General features: G+C 44.4%; 1 protein-coding gene across 1 annotated transcript in view; it reads right to left on the bottom strand.

Annotated features, from left to right (window-relative positions):
- Positions 1-3,840: 3,840 nt before the first annotated feature.
- Positions 3,841-19,876, bottom strand: part of NUP210 (nucleoporin 210) — an 81,883-nt gene continuing 65,847 nt past the window's right edge. The window contains exons 26-39 of the mRNA XM_029965202.1: positions 19,125-19,256; positions 18,768-18,926; positions 18,183-18,274; positions 16,431-16,605; positions 12,648-12,823; positions 11,194-11,411; positions 10,387-10,523; positions 9,565-9,688; positions 8,565-8,711; positions 7,009-7,259; positions 6,125-6,344; positions 5,316-5,411; positions 5,108-5,191; positions 3,841-4,669 (exon numbers count right to left, since the gene is read on the bottom strand). Of these exons, the coding sequence (XP_029821062.1) occupies positions 4,569-4,669; positions 5,108-5,191; positions 5,316-5,411; positions 6,125-6,344; positions 7,009-7,259; positions 8,565-8,711; positions 9,565-9,688; positions 10,387-10,523; positions 11,194-11,411; positions 12,648-12,823; positions 16,431-16,605; positions 18,183-18,274; positions 18,768-18,926; positions 19,125-19,256 (2,112 nt within the window). The 3' untranslated portion in view covers positions 3,841-4,568. The remainder of the gene's footprint in view (positions 4,670-5,107; positions 5,192-5,315; positions 5,412-6,124; positions 6,345-7,008; positions 7,260-8,564; positions 8,712-9,564; positions 9,689-10,386; positions 10,524-11,193; positions 11,412-12,647; positions 12,824-16,430; positions 16,606-18,182; positions 18,275-18,767; positions 18,927-19,124; positions 19,257-19,876) is intronic.

The following is a 19,876-nucleotide window of genomic DNA, read 5'->3' as shown; positions in this document are numbered from 1 at the left end:
ACGGGGCAGCTGTAACCTCAAACTTGAAACTGGTACAAGGAGAATGAGCTGAAAAGGAATGGTTTTAATCCAGTCCCCAATACCAGACTAACACAGAATTGTAAAGCTAAATACATGAACAAACCCTCTAGTTTGTGACACTGTGCCCCAGTGTCACATTCTGTACCTGTACACAGTGTCACATTGTGTACCTGTGCAGTGTCACACTGTGTACCTGTGCAGTGTCACAGGGCTGTACCTGTGCAGTGTCACATTGTGTACCTGTGCAGTGTCACATTCTGTACCTGTGCAGTGTGACAGAGCTGTACCTGTGCAGTGTCACATTGTGTACCTGTGCACAGTGTCACATTCTGTACCTGTGCAGTGTCACATTCTGTACCTGTGCAGTGTGACAGAGCTGTACCTGTGCAGTGTGACATTCTGTACCTGTGCAGTGTGACAGAGCTGTACCTGTGCAGTGTGACAGAGCTGTACCTGTGCAGTGTGACATTCTGTACCTGTGCAGTGTGACAGAGCTGTACCTGTGCAGTGTGACAGAGCTGTACCTGTGCAGTGTGACATTCTGTACCTGTGCAGTGTGACAGAGCTGTACCTGTGCAGTGTGACATTCTGTACCTGTGCAGTGTCACACTGCTGTACCTGTTTACCAGTGTCACAGGTCTAAGCCAGCAGCCTTGATCCAGGGGGCAATGGCTTCCAAACAAGTCTATTACCAACAACTTACTCAAAGATATAATCCTCCATACACCATCTGAGTGGTTATTTAGGCCACCACCTCACTCTCTGTCACAATAAGAATCAAGCCTCTAGGGGTTGTAAGTACCTGTGAGTACCACGTGTGAGTGGTTGTTGCTCTGGTACAGAGGAAGGCACTCTGTGCTCCTGTCCTGTTACTGCTTCCTCCAAGCATTGCAAAGAAAGACTGTACCCTTAGGATTTGCTTTTTAAAAATTATTTTTCCTCAAGACCCTTTCCATGTAATAAAAAATCAGCAGAGGATGTTCATGAAGGACTGACATGTCATGAATGCCAAAATCAACAACCAAATAGGGAAGGTAACTCTGCCTTTATCTTCCAGTAAACACAGGGATTAACGAAGAGGAAAGATTGACACCTGTAAAACCTACATCCTTCATATAAAGCACAGAAGCCTTTATATAAAGCACAAAAGTCAGCTAACATGCTGGTAGGAAAACCTCCCCCTTAAGCACCACACAATAACCCTGGCTGCTCATCCCAAACAGCTCTTCACTGAAAAGGTGTGCTCAAGGTTTCATTCATCATCTGCCCTGCTTTTTAAGGGGGTAGATGGGGGGATAATGATTAAACTGTTAGGGATGTAATATTAGGGAGTAGATTGGCTTGAAGACTAATATTACCCTAGCCTGGCTAATCTAATTCAATAATTCCTTGCAGCATGGCTGTTAATCAGCAGCTGACAGGCAAGGGAAGGTGGCAGGAAGCCACCCTAGAACAGCAGACAGGCTGTGTGCCCCTCTCCCAGCCCAGGGACCATCTGTGGCTGCAGCACTGGCTGCTGTTTGTGGAGGAACAGAAAGAGCACTCCCTGCTCTTTCTGGAGCCTCTGGCAACAAAACTGCTGTGTGTGCTCAGGGAAGACACCACTTTCCCCCTTGTCCCCTCCATCAGCTCACAGGAAAATATGAGGGAATATGCAGTTACAACTGACCCCATTTTCCTCAGGACTCTCGGCTGCCCCAGGTAAGCGTCCCGTTAACTGGGATCAGGGAAGGGGAACCAGGAGAACAATCTATGCCACTTTACTGAAAAGCACGAGATGGGCATAGGTTTTCATTCCCTAGTTCTGCCTCACAGACAACAGACCTGGGGCTGCCTTTAATGAGCAGAGAGAGGCATTTCAGAAATGGCAATAGCACTCTCAAATTCTAATGAGTACTCTTGTGGGGTTTTTCCTGATAGATTTCAGTATGACAATATTGTTATTTAGTATTTAGTAGGATTCAGTATGATAATGTTGTTGTTATTAAATGTTTCCCTAACACTCCCCTCCTCCCCAGCATCTGACCTACCCCAGGCACAGCCCAGCCAGCAGTGCCCGTTTGGGAGGGGACATCTCCTGCCCCTCCCTCCACACAAAGAACACAACTTTCCCTCAATTTCAAATATTTTCTTTTAAGGACGAAGTTTCCCATGCATTCTTAACCCTCACGGGTGCTAATTGCTGACCACAGCTGAACCTTTTAAATGACTCCTCACTCACTCTGCCATACCCCGAGTCTGATGGATTAAAAAAAAAAAACCCAGTGAAAGTACATGGTAAGACTTTCCCCCATCCTCTACTAGGACATTTTAAAAAGAAATAACTGTTATATTACAGGAAACACAGTTGTACAGAAACACCTTAAATATAAAGTGTGAATTTTGTTACAGACTGCAGTGGTGATTATTTGATAAACTGGAGCGAAGCAGAGCAGTTCTGGGAGAAGAGCTCAGCTCCCACCCCTGAGCCCACAGAGCTCCCCACCCTCGGCCACCAACACCTCATTTTCAGTTTGCTTGCTTTTTCTGAGGGAAAAATTTCTTGGAATTGTGTTCTGTCCTTAAGCATGGCAACCCTGAAGGGGAAGCCTGTTCCCTGAGCAGCTCCCGCAGTGTCAGTCTAAGGCAGGCACACAGGAACAGGGATCTGCTGCTGCTCTGGGACAGCAAACCAGGGCTGCAAGGACAGCCCGAGGCATCTGCTCAAGGATTCCATCACTCACAGACTGGGGCTGCTTGTTTCTTTTTTAAAAAGAAAACCTTTTTGTCCACAAAGCAGCACGATGTGATGAACCTGCTGTTGCTGGGATGCACCAAATCCTGCTGCTGCCCAGGAGCCAAATCTGCTGCTGAATGGGAGGGGACCGAGTTTGGGGTCTGAGGGGGCACTGACTGTTTTGTTGCCTGATAAACCTAAAAATTCATTTCAACTCACATAAGACATGTAACTTGTAACACACATATTGCCAGCAGCCCTTCTCCCACTCAGGGGAATAAACAAGCACTAAGTGAACAGGGGAAAAACTCAGTATGAAATGCAAAAACCTCAAGTCTCATTTTAATCAATTTAAAAAAATGAAATCAAAAAAATAAATATTGGCCTTTACATTTGCAGCAGCGTGCTCAGAAAGATTTATAAGCCCAAAGCCCCCTGTCCCCAGCAATCACTGTACAGACCACTTGACCTCAAGGCAAAAGCCTGGTTGCAGCTTGCAGCAGGTTGGTTGGTGAACTGTACCAGCTCCCATCTCATACTTTTTATTTTTCAAGCCAGCAGACTGCAACTACTTGCCTAAAGAAATTAAATAAACAGTGAGAATGTGCCAAAGTACTCCCACCACTTGGAGCAGTTTGTTTTTGAGAACATTCAGTGCCAGACTGCTGAATGGGAAAGAGAAGGAACAGGAGAGTAAAACCTTTCATTTCTCAAGTGTTTATCACAGTAGCACTGAGATATTCATTGCCCTTTCATTTCTTGTTGAATGGAAGCAGAGTAAGATCACATCTTTCCTTAAAAACTCAACTGAACAAGTTTAGGAAGTTTGGACAAATCTGGAAAATTGGAGCTACTTCTACAGCCACCACTGACTGCAGCAGGAATTGAAGACACTTAAAACTTGGAGAAACCCCTGACAACAAATATTAGGTGAAAATTTGTCAAAATCTTTAAAAACATTACACTGTCAACAGAAGTGAATATTAAGACTGAAGAAGTCACAATTACAAACACTGAGGTGCTGCAGGGGGTGAAGTACAAACAACATAGCCTGGTGCTGAATTCTGAACAGCCAAACCACAAGAAAAGTCATCAAGACAAAGGAATCTTACAAAGCTTTATTAAAAAATACAGAATCAAATAACATAGTCCCAGTCCAAAAAAGTGCTTACAGTACCAATGAATACTGCAGTTGTACCCAAAGGAAGCCATACTACGTTTTGGGTTTCTTTTTATTTTATTGTTGTTGTAAAAAACCACCAAATTATTCACAGTTGTTCCAGCATTCCTCATGCTGAATCAGCATATTGTGCTGATGAATCCCATTGTAAGGCTAAACATAAGAACACTTATCAGTGCAGTACATTCCTGAGTCTTTGGAACTCAAAATAAAAACTACTTCTTTGACATATACAATCCTTCAATTTTTTGGCTCATATTTCATCTGTTTTTCTAGTTCCCTTTTTTAAAAAGTTCATTAAAAATAAATCTGATTTACAAAAAAGTAAATAAAAAATTGCTAACACTATAACTTAGGCATAACTTCCAGCTGCTGAAGAGTGCAAGAAAGCCAGCTTAATATGAATACTGCTTTTTGTCTAGGCAGCACTGCCACTGAGCATCAAACAAGAGACAAAACAAGTTTTTGAGAACTGAAGCACTGACATAAAAAAATAAATTCAGAGCCCTAAATATTAAAAAGAAAAATAACTTAAGGACTAGTTACATTCAAGAGAAGACTTGAATTACATCACAACTGGTGAAGTTCTCAAATTTGCCAAGGCACTGATTTATTTTGCAGCCCCAGTGCACGGAGGTGAGTCCTGGTGCTCTACCGAGAGGCATAACCTGTGCTCCAGAGCGTGGGTGATGGGCTCGTCCTCCTGCTGGAGCACTGAGAACTGAAGGAAAGAGCAGGTGACACACTGAGACCTGGAACACAGGGGAGGGAAGAAACAATCACACTGGGGAATGGTGGGAGAAGGAAGAAACAAGTAACTGCTGATGATCATCTGCTGGACACAGGGACTAATGGTCCCTTCAGAGTAAAACAGTGCCTTCAGCTTCATTCCTTCAGAAAAGATAGCACATTTTACAGGTCTTCCTGTGCAGGACTTTTTAAGTCTGAGGGGGGGCACAACACATTTCACCTCAGCAAGTGACATTCATTTGAATTTGCCTAATTTTATCTAAAGCATCAGGCACATGTGTTTACAAGCAGGCCTGCAGCTCACCCTGACTTCAACACATCTGTACTAATGCAAATTGTTTTAACAGCCAGTGTTGATTACAGACCTCCCTACATTCCATTGCAATGCAACAGCCAGACTGATCAATTAATTCCCTCCTAATTGGGTTCTAGGTGCTTACTGTTAAGGGTGTGCTGAGGACTTGTCCTTGGGGTGAACACGGGGTGAGTGTGCTGTCCATTTGGTGAGAAAAAGGCATGATAGGCTGCAAGACAGGTAAAAAAAACCCAAAATCATTTCACATGGAAATTATTCCTTTATATCTTACAGTTAATGCATTGTAAGAAGTTACAGAAAAAAAATACTTGTGCAGTCTTTTCTTCTCTTACCTATGATCATAACAGCTGTCCCTGCTAATAGTGCAAAAAGAGTGAAGATCATCACCTGGTAAGACTCAACAAAGTGCTGGAAGAGACTGGCTTCATCTGCAGAGTAGATTAAGAGGAGACAACATTCAGTTAAAAGAGCATCTTCTCCAATCTGCTTTAACAGTTCTTAAACTGAAACAGCCAAAAGCAGCTTTTCATTGATAGCAAATAAGTGTAATCAACTTAGATAATATAACTTTGAATCTAGTGACTATTTCCAATGCAGTCCTCAAAATCTGCCAGTAACAGAATAAGACACTGACTGGGTTGTGGCTGAAGTGTCCAAGGCCAGGCTGGATGGGGCTTGGAGTAACCTGGGCTAGTGGAAGGTGTCCCTGCCCATGGCAGGGGGTGGAATGGATGGGCTTTGAGGTCCCTTCCAACCCAAACTTTCTGGGATTCTATGATTCTATATACAATTTCTTTAGTGTGTTCTTTACTTACTCAGCCCCAAAATGCTGATCTGTTTTCAAAATAGCAAGGCATGCTTGGGAGTAAACAAAAGCAGAGTGAAAAAAAATAACTTTCAGACACTACAGCACTGGTATAGTTACACTGAGTATTCTAGGCTGACCCCAAAGAAAAGTATGTTCAACTTCAGCCATAATGAGCAGTTGTATTCCAGTCTTATGGTCACAAAGAGCAGCTCACATGTCAATGACAGTGCCAGCTGCTAGCTCAGATTTTAACACACCAAACTTTAAAACCTCATGGCCATTAGTGAAAGTTAAAGGTTTATTCCAGCACGTGAAGTCCAGAGCTACACTTACATCTCACTGGCGCAGTGGTTCTGTCAGTCAGGTAAACCACTGTCACTGGGATGGTGATGGACTGGTCAGTCATGGGGCTGGAGACAGTCAGGGTGGTGGACAAGGAGCCCTGGCTGGGAACTCTGGGATCAGCCAGGCTGACAGTGTACACCACGTGACTGGGCAGCTCGTAGGACCTCTCCTTCTCCAGCACCTTCACTGCTGGGGATCCACATTTCACCTGCAGAAGGAAAAACCAACCTGAAACAGACTTCTTGGGAATATCCATCTTCCAGGCCACATATCAGAGATCTGTTATTCCACAGAAACACAGAGCAAGTCACCCCTGAAGAGGAGTCAGATGAGGCTGTACCTTTGCAGTGACCCCTGCAGCACTTCCCCCCTGGTCACTGCCCTCTTCCCTGGTGTTTCCACAGGTCTGGGCTAACCCCACACAGCAAAAACCCAAGGGTCCCTCCCAGGGCTGTGTGAACCAGGGGCAGCCACACAGGTATGTGGGAAGAACCTCCCCATGCCCCAAGGATCAGGCAGGGTTCTGTTCCCAAGCAGCAGCTGGTTCACACATCCCAGGCAGCATGCCCAGCTGAGCCTGGCACACTTCTACCACCCCAGAACCCCAGGGTCAGATTGGATGGAGCCCTGAGCAACCCTGCCCGTGGCAGGGATGAGCTTTAGGGTCCCTTCCAGCCCAAACCACACTGTGATTCTGTGAAAACAAAAGTGAAAACTGGGGAAGAATACATTCCAAGATGAGTCTTCCCAAATTGCCTCAGGACAATCCTGACATGGCAAAGGTGGCACAGAGTGCCTTTGGTTAGAAAGCTGCATGTGACAGCTCAAACTGCTTTCAGCTGTGCCATGACACTTCCCAGCCATACACTCACCTCCAGGGTGTCCAGAATGTCAGTGGCCCCAAATATCCTGAGGTCTGAGCTCACGTACTGGTTGCTCAGGAGCATTTCTGTCTGGTCAGCATAGAACCAGCGGCTGAAGGGCACCTCTGTGCTGCCCTGCTGCCCCGGGGAGGGGCTGCCCCGCAGCGCGGCCGTGACCCGCAGCGCGGCTCTGCTCCTGCTCAGCTGCTTCAGCTGCTTCTCAGACAGGCTGTGCATGGAGATGGAGCACGAGTAGTGGCCTGCAGAAACAAGGGAACTGCTCGTCTTCGGGGTTTTGTTTCCATGCACAGGGAGATTTCTGGGACATCCTTAGAGAAAAGCTAAAAAAGGTGGCAAAACTCAAGCAAGTGCAGGTGAACGGGACTGTGTGTCTGCTGGGTCAAACATCACACCCCAGACTAAACATCATGAAAAAAACCACAGCTGGCAGCTTCCAGTCACATTTTAATATGCCAGTGCGACTCATGTCCACTTTGAACCTAACATTTATGCTGATATTGACAGGAATGTTAAATTTTGTTTACTGAAAACAAAATTTGATATTTGATATTCTTTTCAACTAATGTTAAAATTTTAGCCAGTTACCAAGTCTGTGAAGATGTAGTTTATTTATAAAAGCTTCTTTAAAGGCTAGATATTCACCATGTTCCCAGTCTCATATGGGATCAATTTATCTCTTATTAGCAATAAAGGTAGTAAAAATTTCCCCCAGCATGGAAGATAAAAAGCATAAGTAACAAGCAGAACTTGCCAGGTACATGTTTTCCCCTTATTTTCTTCCCCTAACAAAGTAACAGGGGATATGCAGGGTAAAATAGTGTTTACACAATGGGGGCAGGGATGAATCCAACAGATTATTAATGTTCTTTCCATACAGTCCATGGTCTTCTGGTTCTGTTTTAAACCACGTTATACTTCTAAAACATAACACATGTTGTAGATTCGCACAGTTTTATTTCCATCTCCACAGTATCTGGCAATTTCCTCTCCTTTTAAGTCCCAGTTCACGATGTTTTTGGGATACATTCTAATTTGGGAATACTTGTCACCTGAAGGCTCCTTTTTTCTTTGACTTACTACAAAAACTCTGAAAAACATGGAGTGGGCTGCCACTGCTTTGGCTTTCTCTGAAAAGCAACACATGTTTTTGTCACAGGCAGAAAACACTTAAGAAGTGCCCATGTTAACAACTCCCTGAGGCAAAGCTCGGAGACTTCAGAAGGAAAGGGAATAGGATTAGATGGGATATTGGGAAGAAATTCTTCCCTGTGAGGTGGTGAGGCCCTGGCACAGGTTGCCCAGAGGAGCTGTGGCTGCCCCATCCCTGGAAGTGTCCAAGGCCAGGCTGGATGAACTTGGAGCAACCTGGGCTAGTGGAAGGTGTCCCTGCCCATGGCAGGGGGTGGAATGGATGGGCTTTAAGGTCCTTCCAACCCAGACCATTCTGGGAGTCTGTGAAAGGTGCTGGGTCAAAGAGCTTTGGGTCTAAAGCCCAGCAGAACTCTGAGTATTTGTCTGCAGTGTGGCCTCTTGTCACATCTTACCTGAAAGTGCATCAAACCCAGGTTCTGCTGTAAAAACATCCCGTGCTGAGAAGTCAAACACGTCACTGCTAAAATCCAGGTGGCAACTCAGAATGGACTGTGGTTGTAACTCAGCAATGGCTTCAACCTGAGTGGGCAAGCACTCCCCTAGGGGAAGGGAAAAAATTAATTACAAAATAAAACTATAACTAATTAATTAAAAGCAAAAGCATGGGTTGTAATATCAGTTTTTTCTGCCACCTTCTGAAATAGTTTCAAAAAGTTATGATGATCTTAAAGGAGCTGGAAATCACAGACAGCTGCCCTAGCTCAGGTCTAATCCCAAAGAGACAGCAGTGAAAATTTTATATGTTGTGGGGTTTCTTTGACAGGAATAATTTATTTACAGGAAAGAACGAACTGGAGAGAATTTTCAGCTCAGATGTCTCTTGAATAACTTGTATGAACTTGGGAGTCTCAATTTATATTTTACTACCTGGCAACATGTTTTTTTGGTAGGCTAATAATTTACATATGGCACAATAAATTACTACTGGAACACTGAGTGTTGAGCTAAAAAGTAAAAGGATCTGTAATCACACAAAACACAGCTTATTAAATAGAGGACACAATATAATGCTTAATCTTTGTATTGACTCTAATTGGTTAAGAGTGGTAACTACTTTAAACATGTTCAGTAAGAAAATGTAACTCCAAGAAGGCCATTGGAATTAAACATATAAGCAAACCATCAGCTGATGGTCCACTGACTGTTTTTTTTTTAATATGATCAAAAATGGTACTTCTATTATCTACTGATTTTATTAGTTGGGAAATATTAACAGTGTCCCAGAACACCTTCCAAGTTCTGTCACACAGCCCTGAGTTGTTCTGGAGCTCCTGGGATTCTGGAGAGGCACTAGAGGTTCCCAGGGATCTTGTTGCCCCAGTTTCACAGACCCTTAAACAACAAACAAAAATATACAAACACACAATAAACATAAGGATTTTTTCACCATACCTTTCAAATTTTTATTTCTTTCCCCAATTGAAACTATGACTTTGGAGGCTGCAGCTCCCTGTGAGCTTGTGTGCAGCCCACTGACATGCACTGCTGTGGTCCTCTGGGGAGCAGTGATCAGGACCTGAAAAAAGGATGAACTATATGGTCACCAAAAACTGTTTAAACAAATAAAAATGGAGGCAAAACCAGACTGAACTGGTTGTGTAAGACTCCAAGAGGTTATGTTTTTCTTTGAAATCCTACATTTCTCTAATATTAGAAACTGCTTTCCAAGGCAATTTAAGCTAGCAAAAACATTTTGCCTTTCTACCCAACCTCCAGAAGTTAATATGCATAAAGTTCTATGTCTAAATTTAATTTAAAAAGAATGTCTAGTGCTTATGTTGGCTGATGCAGTCAATTGTGTCAACAGAAGGATTGCACTGCAGCTAAACAAAATAATTTAATGGAGTCCTTCTGATCAGTGATGCACAGCACAACACTTGAGAAAGTTCTTGCTGGCATCTCCTCTTGCAGTGAAGCTTCATTCATAAAAGCAGCCATAATCAAAATTGTTTAGCATCTGGAAACAACTTAGCCAACAAGGGAATCAAAATGCACAATAGAAGAACACTATAGGTGAAAAATCAAAATTATTATGCTGAATTTCCCTCCTTAGCACAGATGATTAAAAAGAGTGATGTGTTTGGATAAGTACCAAATATTTTCCAAGCATAAAAGAACATTTTTAAATATTTATAACAAAACCCCCGTAGAATACAATTTGTTGAGGGTCCCCCCAAAGCAAAGCAAGCTCAGCAGGAAGTGACAGTGCCTCACCTCTCTGTATGTTTTCAGTACCCCAGGGATCTCATAGTAGACAGTGGCCAGCCCAGAGTCCCTGGCCAGGGCCACACCAGTTTTGGAGTCAATGAGAAGAACAGCACTGGAGGAGGAGCTCCACACACCAGGAAGGCCTGGAACACACCCATGGACACTGCTCAGCACACTGCTGCTCACTGAGCACACCCCATGGACACTGCTCAGCACACTGCTGCTCACTGAGCTCACCCAAATCACCCTGCACTGCCCCTGCCCACTGCCCACACCCTACAGACACTGCTCAACACACTGCTGCTCACTGCCCACACCCTATAGACACTGCTCAGCACACTGCTGCTCACTGAGCTCACCCCATGGACACTGCTCAACACACTGCTGCTCACTGAGCTCACCCAGCTCACCCTCTCTGCCCACTGCCCACACACCACATGCCAGGGCTGGTGCTGCAAGGCTGGCAGCTTGACACCACACTGCCCTGCAGCTGCTCTCACAAAACCCATTAACATCAAGAATCAGATATGGTGAGTGAAGACACTCCTGACTCTGCAGGATTCCCATAAAAACAAGCCTTTCCAGCTCATGGAGTAGGAATGACTGAATTCTGATACTCAGGAATCCAATCCAAGAGATCTACTGCATGGTACAATTAAAGCTAGAGAAGTTGATCAAACCTATTTTTATCATTAACAAGAACAGTAACATTTGATTCTGAACAAGCATCATAAATTATGCATTTATTTCCCTAAGAACGAGCAAGAGTCACACCGATGTCACATGAAGCAGCTGCTCACCAAGGCCACTCACCTTCCTGGGTAGTGAGTGAGGAGCTGAGGCAGAGGACATCCCCCAGCACCACGTCTGGGAGCTCAGGGAAGATGGCATGTTGGACAGGCAGGGGCACATAGTCTGCAATGCCACTGTGCTCTGCATCCCACACCCGCAGCAAGGTCAGACCCACGTTCACAGTCCGCACCACAAACGTGTTGTTGGTGGCTCCTTTCCCAATCTGCACAAAGTCATCTCTGCAGACAAAAGGAAATGCTGCTGTATCAAGGAAGGTTTGCCCATAGTAGGTACTGAATGCTTTTTAGGTGGCTGACTGCTTGTTTCCAGCAACAGCCATCTTCTAATGGAGTCCGACAAAGAAAGGAAATTATAAAAATTATTTAGGTGCTACTGAGGCAAATTTCAGTTCTCACATCATTATGCTGAGGAAATACTGAGGTTGTAATTATACATGAGAACTACTTCTTAATTTTATGAATTGTAGAGTTTTAGGGTGACATAATCTGCCTCTTTTCCCTTTTCTCAGGGGAGAAAGAAAGTGAAGAAATTTGACCACCAATATGCAGCTTCTCAGACATAACTTTACAAAGCCAAATCCCACTGGATTGCGAGTTCTGGTGTTTACCCACATTCAGCACTCCCAAACACAGTGACACAGGGAGCACTCTGCCCAGACTGGCACCCTGGCAGCACCACAGAGCCCCTGCAGGTCCTGCAGCAGCAGAGCTGGGTCCCTGCAGTGCTGCACTAACAAGCAGGGCCTTTCTGGGGCAGCTCTGCAGGGGAAGGCAGGGCAGGGTTAACTCAGGGGTGTCTGTATGCTACAGAAATTTCTGCATTGACACAGAGAAGAGAAAATCTTGGATTCAACGCCTTTTTTTCCTTTCTCACCACGATCAGTGTGTTGTAAGCACAAGGCGCTCTGCAGAATACAAGCCATGTTGCAGTAAGAGAATTAGTGGTATCCACTTATGAGCACAGAAGGTGGTTTATAACTTTGAGGCAGAGACCCAAAGGCCCTTTGAGGCTTGGCTCTGCTGGGCAGAAGCTGTACCAGCAGATCTGAAGAGACAGCCCCTGATCCAGAATGTTCCCCACCTTACATAAGCCCTCAGTGAGTCCCTGGAACAAAGCTCTGGGAAAGAGGCAGCTGAGCAAAGGCTAATGATCCCTTGTTTCTCTAGGGCACTGCTGTGTGCAGTGGGGTGATTCACCCAGAGCAGAGCACAGCTCCTGCAGTCCCACTGGGATCAGGCTTATCTGGGCAGCCTTCCATGGCCAGGGAGTATCGACTGCTGACGGGAACTCTCCTTCCTGCTCCGCTGCCTCTGGAGACCTCAGAGACAAAACCCTTTCTTTGCTAATCCCAGCCCAAGCTGTATCTTCACTTGGTATCTTCAGAACAATCTTTGCTCTGTGTGTGTTTGGCCTTTTCTTGTTGCCTGTAATTACCAGCCCTGACAGACACCCACCTGTTAGTTGCCAAGTTGAGCACAGAATTATGTGAATGGAAAGTATCTCCAGAGTTATCATGAAAATGGACAGTGAATGTCAGTGTCACACCCAGGGGCAGAGCCAGCAGGGCCTCTTTGTTCTGTGTGAGCAGGATGGGACTCATGGAGATCCTCAGGTATGAGATGGGGCACACCTGCAAACATATCAGCAGTGAGAAGCAATGTTAAATTACTTTTTATGATGCCTCCATAAAAATAATCTAAAATCTTATTGTGCAAAGATACAAAGCTTCGTTTCTGAACCATGTTTAGCCATGTGCCAGTACAACACAGAGCTGTTTTATCAGTATTTATATTTCACAGGTTGAAAGGGGCCTCTGGAGACTGTCTAGTCCAGCCCCCCCAGCCTCCCTGAGAAGCTGTGTTCAACAGCCACCCCAGTAAGAAGTGCTGTCCTGTGATCAGTCAGAATTTCCTGTGGTCCATTCCCGTGTTCCCCATGCCCTGTCCTTGAGCACAGCTCAGAAAAGCCTGGCTCTGTCTGCTTTACACCCTCACAGCAGACACTTCTTAGCCTCTTTTTTTTTTAATACCACTGAGAACTGAAGCAATAATCATGTAAGAACATACATCACACACAGACATTACTATCCTACAAATTCCAACTGTTAAGGTTCCCTGGATATGCAAGAGAGCCAGTGGCCCCTAGACCTCTCCCAGTAATTCTTGAAATAAAAGGTGTAATTCAGTCCCCAGTTACTACAAGAGGAGAAACTCACAGTGGATGTGGGAGTAAGGGGGTGCAATGGTCCCTGTTCCCAGTTCCCAGGGATGGAATGGTCCCTGTTCCCACTTCCCAGGGATGGAATGGTCCCTGTTCCCAGTTCCCAGGGATGGAATGGTCCCTGTTCCCAGGGAGGGAATGGTCCCTGTTCCCAGTTCCCAGGGATGGAATGGTCCCTGTTCCCAGTTCCCAGGGATGGAATGGTCCCTGTTCCCAGTTCCCAGGGATGGAATGGTCCCTGTTCCCAGTTCCCAGGGATGGAATGGTCCCTGTTCCCACTTCCCAGGGATGGAATGGTCCCTGTTCCCAGGGATGGAATGGTCCCTGTTCCCAGGGAGGGAATGGTCCCTGTTCCCAGTTCCCTTGTATCAGGTGAGGAAGCCAAGGTGTTCCAGTCAGAGCTGCCAAACCCTAAGGGATCAGCAGGCTGGGGTTTGTTCCCTCAGTGCCTCTCCTCAGCCCAGACACAAGTTAGGAACTGCTCCAAACTCCTTACAGGAGCCTGCTACATTACCCACATGTGCACCACCCACATTTTTGCAGTAACACTCCATGAGGGAAGTTTTTCTGAAGACAGAGACTTCACAACCTATTGTTCTGGCTTTTAAATAGCACATCGCTGTTCTTGATTAACTTCCCTAGGTTAACTAGGAAAATTACCCAACAAAAAATATCTCTATCTGCTCCTTCTCTTACAGCTGTTGGAAAATAAATAATGGAAGGACAGAGAAAGCAAAAACCCTCAAATATATTGAGAAAACTATTTTAAAAGAAGCCCTCAAGCTTATCTTGCAGGAAAATCCCTTTTTTCTGACCTAAGAGGCTGAGCTAAAACGTAAAACTCTGCAATCTGAAAATGTACATGTCAGAACTTAAAAAGGAAAGGACAAATTTGGCCTCAAGCAAAATACATCTTTGGTGAATCCGAAAAAAATGGCTAAAATATCAGTACACACAACTGTGTGCTCCAGGCTGGTATCATCAGTTAAAGTCTCAGTGCATAGACCTGTGCCCAACGAGCTGAGGGTACAAGCCAACAAAAACCCCATTTCCCTGACAGATCTTCAAGCTTGCTTTACTTTAAAATCTCAGCAACTGTCCCACAAGGGACAAGTGCTAAATTTAATATTGATGAAAACAGCTATTTTACTGTTAAAGCATCTCAGTTTGTGAAGTATTTCTTTTATTAAAATAAAAATCCTGAGTACAGCTGGGCCAGGCAAGTGCTTTGCTGCTTCCACACCGAGCACAGTCACTCCCTGCTTCCCCTGCCTTATGTAAGAGTCTTTTTTCTGAGCAAAGTTGAAGGTCTAAGTGTTAAGTGATGCTGCTGCTGCAGTTTGGTTCTTAATTGTGTACAGTTGTAAAGAGACAACACCACCCCTTATGAAAGAAGGACACTGTGAAGGAGAGAGCTTTGCCTGGGAATGACACAACAGATTCTAGCTCGTCCCCAGCTCTGTCACAAGTTTTCTGACATGACCTTCGGCAAAACCTCTCTGACTCTCTCTGTTCTTCAGCCATAAAATGAACCAGCAGCACTGGGTTACCTCACAAAGGCACTGGGAGGTTAAAAAGATCGTTTCCATAAAAGCAGTAGGGTTGTAATAAGTACAGGCAAACAAACAAGCTGTACAAGAGGCTGATCTGAGGTGGGTCCTACTTCAAAGAGCTCCCAAGCTCCACATCCCCATGCACTGACTGCACAGCTCTGTGATATCCTGGGCACAGAACGGACTCACAAAGGGGGATTTAACTCCAGGCCCACTGTGTGCTGACTAAATGTCACTGGAGCCAACCCCAAAGCCATTAGGTGTCCTTCACTGGATCCAGCAGTGAAGGAAAGGAACAAGGTCATCTGTAACAGAGCTGGACAAATTCCCTGCCACCACCTCCCAGCAGGAGAGGCATCAGTGACACTGGAGCCCCCACTCCTTGATTCACTGCCATCCAGGAGGACATCTACACACTGTCCTACAGGCAAAGCTGGATATGATGGAAAAAAACAAAATTCAAATAAAAAAATCCACTGAGCCACCTCACAGTGATTACAGGAGTCCAACTTCCAAATAATTTCAAGTCAGCACTCCATTGTATGTCCTTCTCCTTTAGCTGGGGCACAGGGAAGATGCCAAGGACAGTAAAAAGGGACAGGAGGCAGTGGAGCAGTGCAGATCTCAAGGCTCATGTTGCCAGATGCACAAAGTTCTTGGCACAAGGATTTCTGAGCAGAGATGATGGACAGATGTTCCTTGTGTCCCAAGTGCCCAGCCAGTGAGATACATCACACTTCCCATGACAGCATTCCATCAACAGATGAAGTTCTGGGAGAGAAAAATGTTTCCTAAGCTGGGTTTTGTGCCAGATTTGTCCTGCCCCAAAGCACCCCCACTTCAGTGTGGTTCAGGCTCCCAGGGCAGCCCTGCACACACTCTTTGCCAGTTCACCACACACAGGCAACAGCAGATAAATCACTGCCTCTGCTAAGACAGGCTCTCTCATACAGATTCTCATTCCCTGCAAAGGCTGAACTGCTGGGAAACAGCAGAAAAAAGATTTTGGGGGCACTGTACACTTGCATCTCTAATATCATGAAAATCTAGGTATTGCTTAGGTACCTCACAGCAGATGCTGCCTTTATATTCATGACTCCAGATGATATTTACCTTTTCACACACTGCAAAATGCATGTTTATGACATTAACTTTTTTGGTTTGTTTTTACTTTGAACTTCTGTAATTATCACCCTTCTAAGAGATTTTTAGGACAAACTTTCCTTAAAAAAAAGATTTTAAAGCACATGCACACACAAGCTTTTTTTGCAAAATGTACCCAATGTAAGAATTTGCTGGGATTTAATATTTATCCATCTAAGTTTAGTACACTAAAATTTTTTCTAAAGCTCAGGGCTGACTTAATGCCCATTTTTCAGAAGTGAAGTTCAGGATGTGCAGCCACAGTCCCTGTTGCAGAGGTGAAGCTGTACTTGAGGAAACTGCAAAGAGAGCTGATTGTACCTTAACAGCAGCCACGACAGTCTGGTTGGTCCCAAAGGATTCTTGGGAAATCACTTCCAGTGTTGATGTTCCAGTCAAAGACCCAGACCTAAGGAAACCTCTCTCATCAACTCTCACCACAGGAACTTTATCTGGTCCCTCCAGGACACGGTATCTCAGGGAAGCCACTCGGTCCCTTAAGAGCAAACAAACAAAACAGAAAAACAAAAAGCAAGGAGGCCTTTAAATGATGAAAACCATCTTTACACCAATATTTTTCACAAATCTGAAAGACTCTTAACTATATGGAGGTTTTCCACTTGTCTGCAATTAAAAAAAAAAAAAGCAAAATCTGTGTTCTAGTCTAAGAAAGCAAAGTTCAAGTTCTGATTCAAGCTCACTTGAAGACTTTTCTGGGTTTAGGTATGTATTGAAATCTAGTTTCCATCCACTGAAGCAAAGGTGACTCCAGATAATTCCATCTGAGGCTACACCACCCAGCCTCTGCCATCACTTTCTGCAAACAGAGGGAAGTTAGTCTGGCAGGGCCAATGCTGGTATTAGAGAGAAGATCAGGGCCTTGATTAAGTGGATCTCCTCAGTTTCCTGGAAGTGGTTTTGTAGACAAGGTTAATTTTTGGAATAGCTCTCACCATGGTATTTGCATATTAATACAGTCAGCAAATCCATCAACTGCAATTAGTGGGCATTCTGAGACATTAACTGCTTTGAAGTATCACTTATCTTCTAACAGATCAGTAAATGATTTTTTTCCCCTCCCAAGCTTCTCCATATAGAAATAGATAGAAATACTCTACTTTATCCCAGGAAAAAAAACTTTAAAGCTGGATTTTAGTTGCCCTTTTCTTGGCAACAGTGGAATTGGTTCTGGTGGAGTTCAGACATAGGGGCTCCAAGACTGGCTAGTGAAGATACTGGGACAAAGACATGTACAAACTGATATCTAGCAACTTAATGACTAATTAATCAGAAAAACTCCTCAGAAGAGAGAGCAGAACACCACCAGTGACTACCAATGCCAGTGCTCTTGTGTAACTGCTTCAAAAGCAGATGCTGAACGACCACGGTCACTGGAGCTCCGGCTAAAGGCCAGGTTGGACAGGGCTTGGAGCATCCTGGGCCAGTGGAAGGTGTCCCTGCCCTGGTAGGGGTGGCACTGGATGAGCTTTAAGGTCCCTTCCAACCCAAACCAGTCTGTGATTTTATGAAACCAAGGGTTCCCTCCCCTTAAGAAATAAATGCACCTAAAGTCTGGCCCTCAGTGTGTGTCCTACTGCACATTTTTAGGCTGGCAAAATTACATTTCAAGCCTGAGATGAGTCTGAAATGTCAGTCTTTGAAAACAGATTATGTAAAAAGAATTTCTCATTTGGAAATGACATTTTAATCTGCAAATCCAGTCAGAGCCTCTGTGTAAGAAATACGGAGAAGTATGTTCCATAAAGCCTCAATCACCCATCAAAACCTCTGTTGGGAGCAGGCTACTGCTTTCACTGGCTCAGCAGCTTTTCAAATAAGCATCTGAAAAGTTCCCAATACTGAATGTCTTTTCTAGCCACAATCTAAGACAAGATTTGACAAAGCCCAAGAGAACAGATAAGATACTATTAATCACCAGATAAGTTGTGTATTAAATGGATGTACTGTGATACTCTTTTAAAAGACTCCTTTTGAGACAGCTCCTTCCAACAGACCTGCCTTAAGGTTCTAATGAAGTGCTGACACAAGTCAGTGTGAAAACTGCTCACTGACCTGTTTGTCCGAAGTTTAATAAAGGAATTTGGTGACATTAAGATCTGTTCTGCTTCCACTCCTGGAGTGACTAGGTGAAGTTTTTCAAACACCTGGAAAATAAGAGGCATTTCAGCTTACTGTTGTGTCCAGCAAGGAATTTACTTCATTTATTTAATCTTCAAAACAAATGAAACACAAATAGAACTGTAACAACTTTTTTTTCCCTTGATAATATATATGGTGAAAAATGACAACTGAATATGAATATCTGAGAATGGGAGAGGCAGTATCTTATCCAAACTACTCTGAAGAGCATTTACTTCCAGGGCTATGGTTAAACTAAGAAGCAGCATGAAAACAGAAGACTTCTCTAGTGAAATGGTATTGGAGACCCCACATTCACCAGGCACTTCAGACTCCCCCAAGGCTGAGCCCACGAACTGAATGCTCACATGAGGAACGTTACACAAAAGAGTAAGGGCTCAAAGATTAAACAAAGCTGGAGCTACTCCTTTGCATTTCAAATTCCTGACTTCAAATACAGACTTGAATTTAGTTCTGAAATAGATATTTAAGCATTAACGGTGAGGAAAAGCATCCTACCTGAATTTGGATCTCATCGGACAGCTCTCGTGCCATGTTGTAGAACTGGTTGGCTGCAGGATCCAGGACCTTCACAACTACTTTGAGGCCTGTTCTTCCCTTTACTCTGCCATAAACATCCACTGCAAAGTTGTATTTTGCAGGAAGCTGAAAAGAAGCCTTGGGACAGGAGAAAGGGATTAAAATCCCTTGTGGGAAGAGCAGACCCTGCTACAGAGGAAATCCCCCCCCCCGAGCTGACAATCACTCAGGGATTTTCAGAGTGCAGGCAACACCACCTTCTCCATTCCCCTTATGTGGCAGTTCCCTTTTCCCAACATACACACACAGGCAGGGACACACACACACACATTTTACCTCACTGTGCCTTGTCTTGACATCCAGAGTGTCCCTCTTTGTGACAGACCAGTGGAATGTTAACCCTGGCACAGCATTGCCAAAAGAGAAAGGGGTCTGACTGCTGGTGATGCCCATGACATAAACTGGCATCTAGAAACAGAGAAACCAAGCTGCTTAGGGAATTCCAGCATGGTGACAAATCCCCTGCACACAGTGAAAAGAATTAAAGTTCATTGATAAAGAGATGGTGTCTCATGAAGAAAATGGTTTGGCTGCTGTTTATGCTGCAAGGATGTATCACACAGAGGACTCAACCACCAACTTGTCATAAGTCAGTTTTGATTCCTTCTCATTTGGTATGCTCCATGAACACAAAACAGGGATTTTCAAGCTTTTATTTTTAATCTTCAAAGCAATTCATTCACTTGGGATCAATGAGCTGCAATCACTTGCCATTTTGGAATGAGTAACTAACAGAGGAATATAAAGTCTTCAAAAATAAACTTACAGAAGATAATTTAAGCAATATCTGTTGTTCTGGGTATAACAGACACACTGGACATCGTCAGCACACAAAGGAAGGAAGTCTCCACTGCAACAGAATGAAGATGAAAGAACCATCCTCCAGATTAAAGGAGGGCCTGAATTCCTAAAATCTGGTGCAGAAGGGAAACTTGTTTTGAATTCTGTTTTAGTATCACAGAATCACAGAAAGGTTTGGGTTGGAAGGGACTTCAAAGCTCATCTCATTCACCCCCTGCCATGGGCAG

Source organism: Manacus vitellinus, unplaced genomic scaffold, assembly GCF_001715985.3.
Source record: "Manacus vitellinus isolate BGI_N305 unplaced genomic scaffold, ASM171598v3 scaffold_91_pilon, whole genome shotgun sequence".
Taxonomy (NCBI): Eukaryota; Metazoa; Chordata; class Aves; order Passeriformes; family Pipridae; genus Manacus; species Manacus vitellinus.
This window is presented reverse-complemented; position numbering and strand designations above follow the sequence as displayed.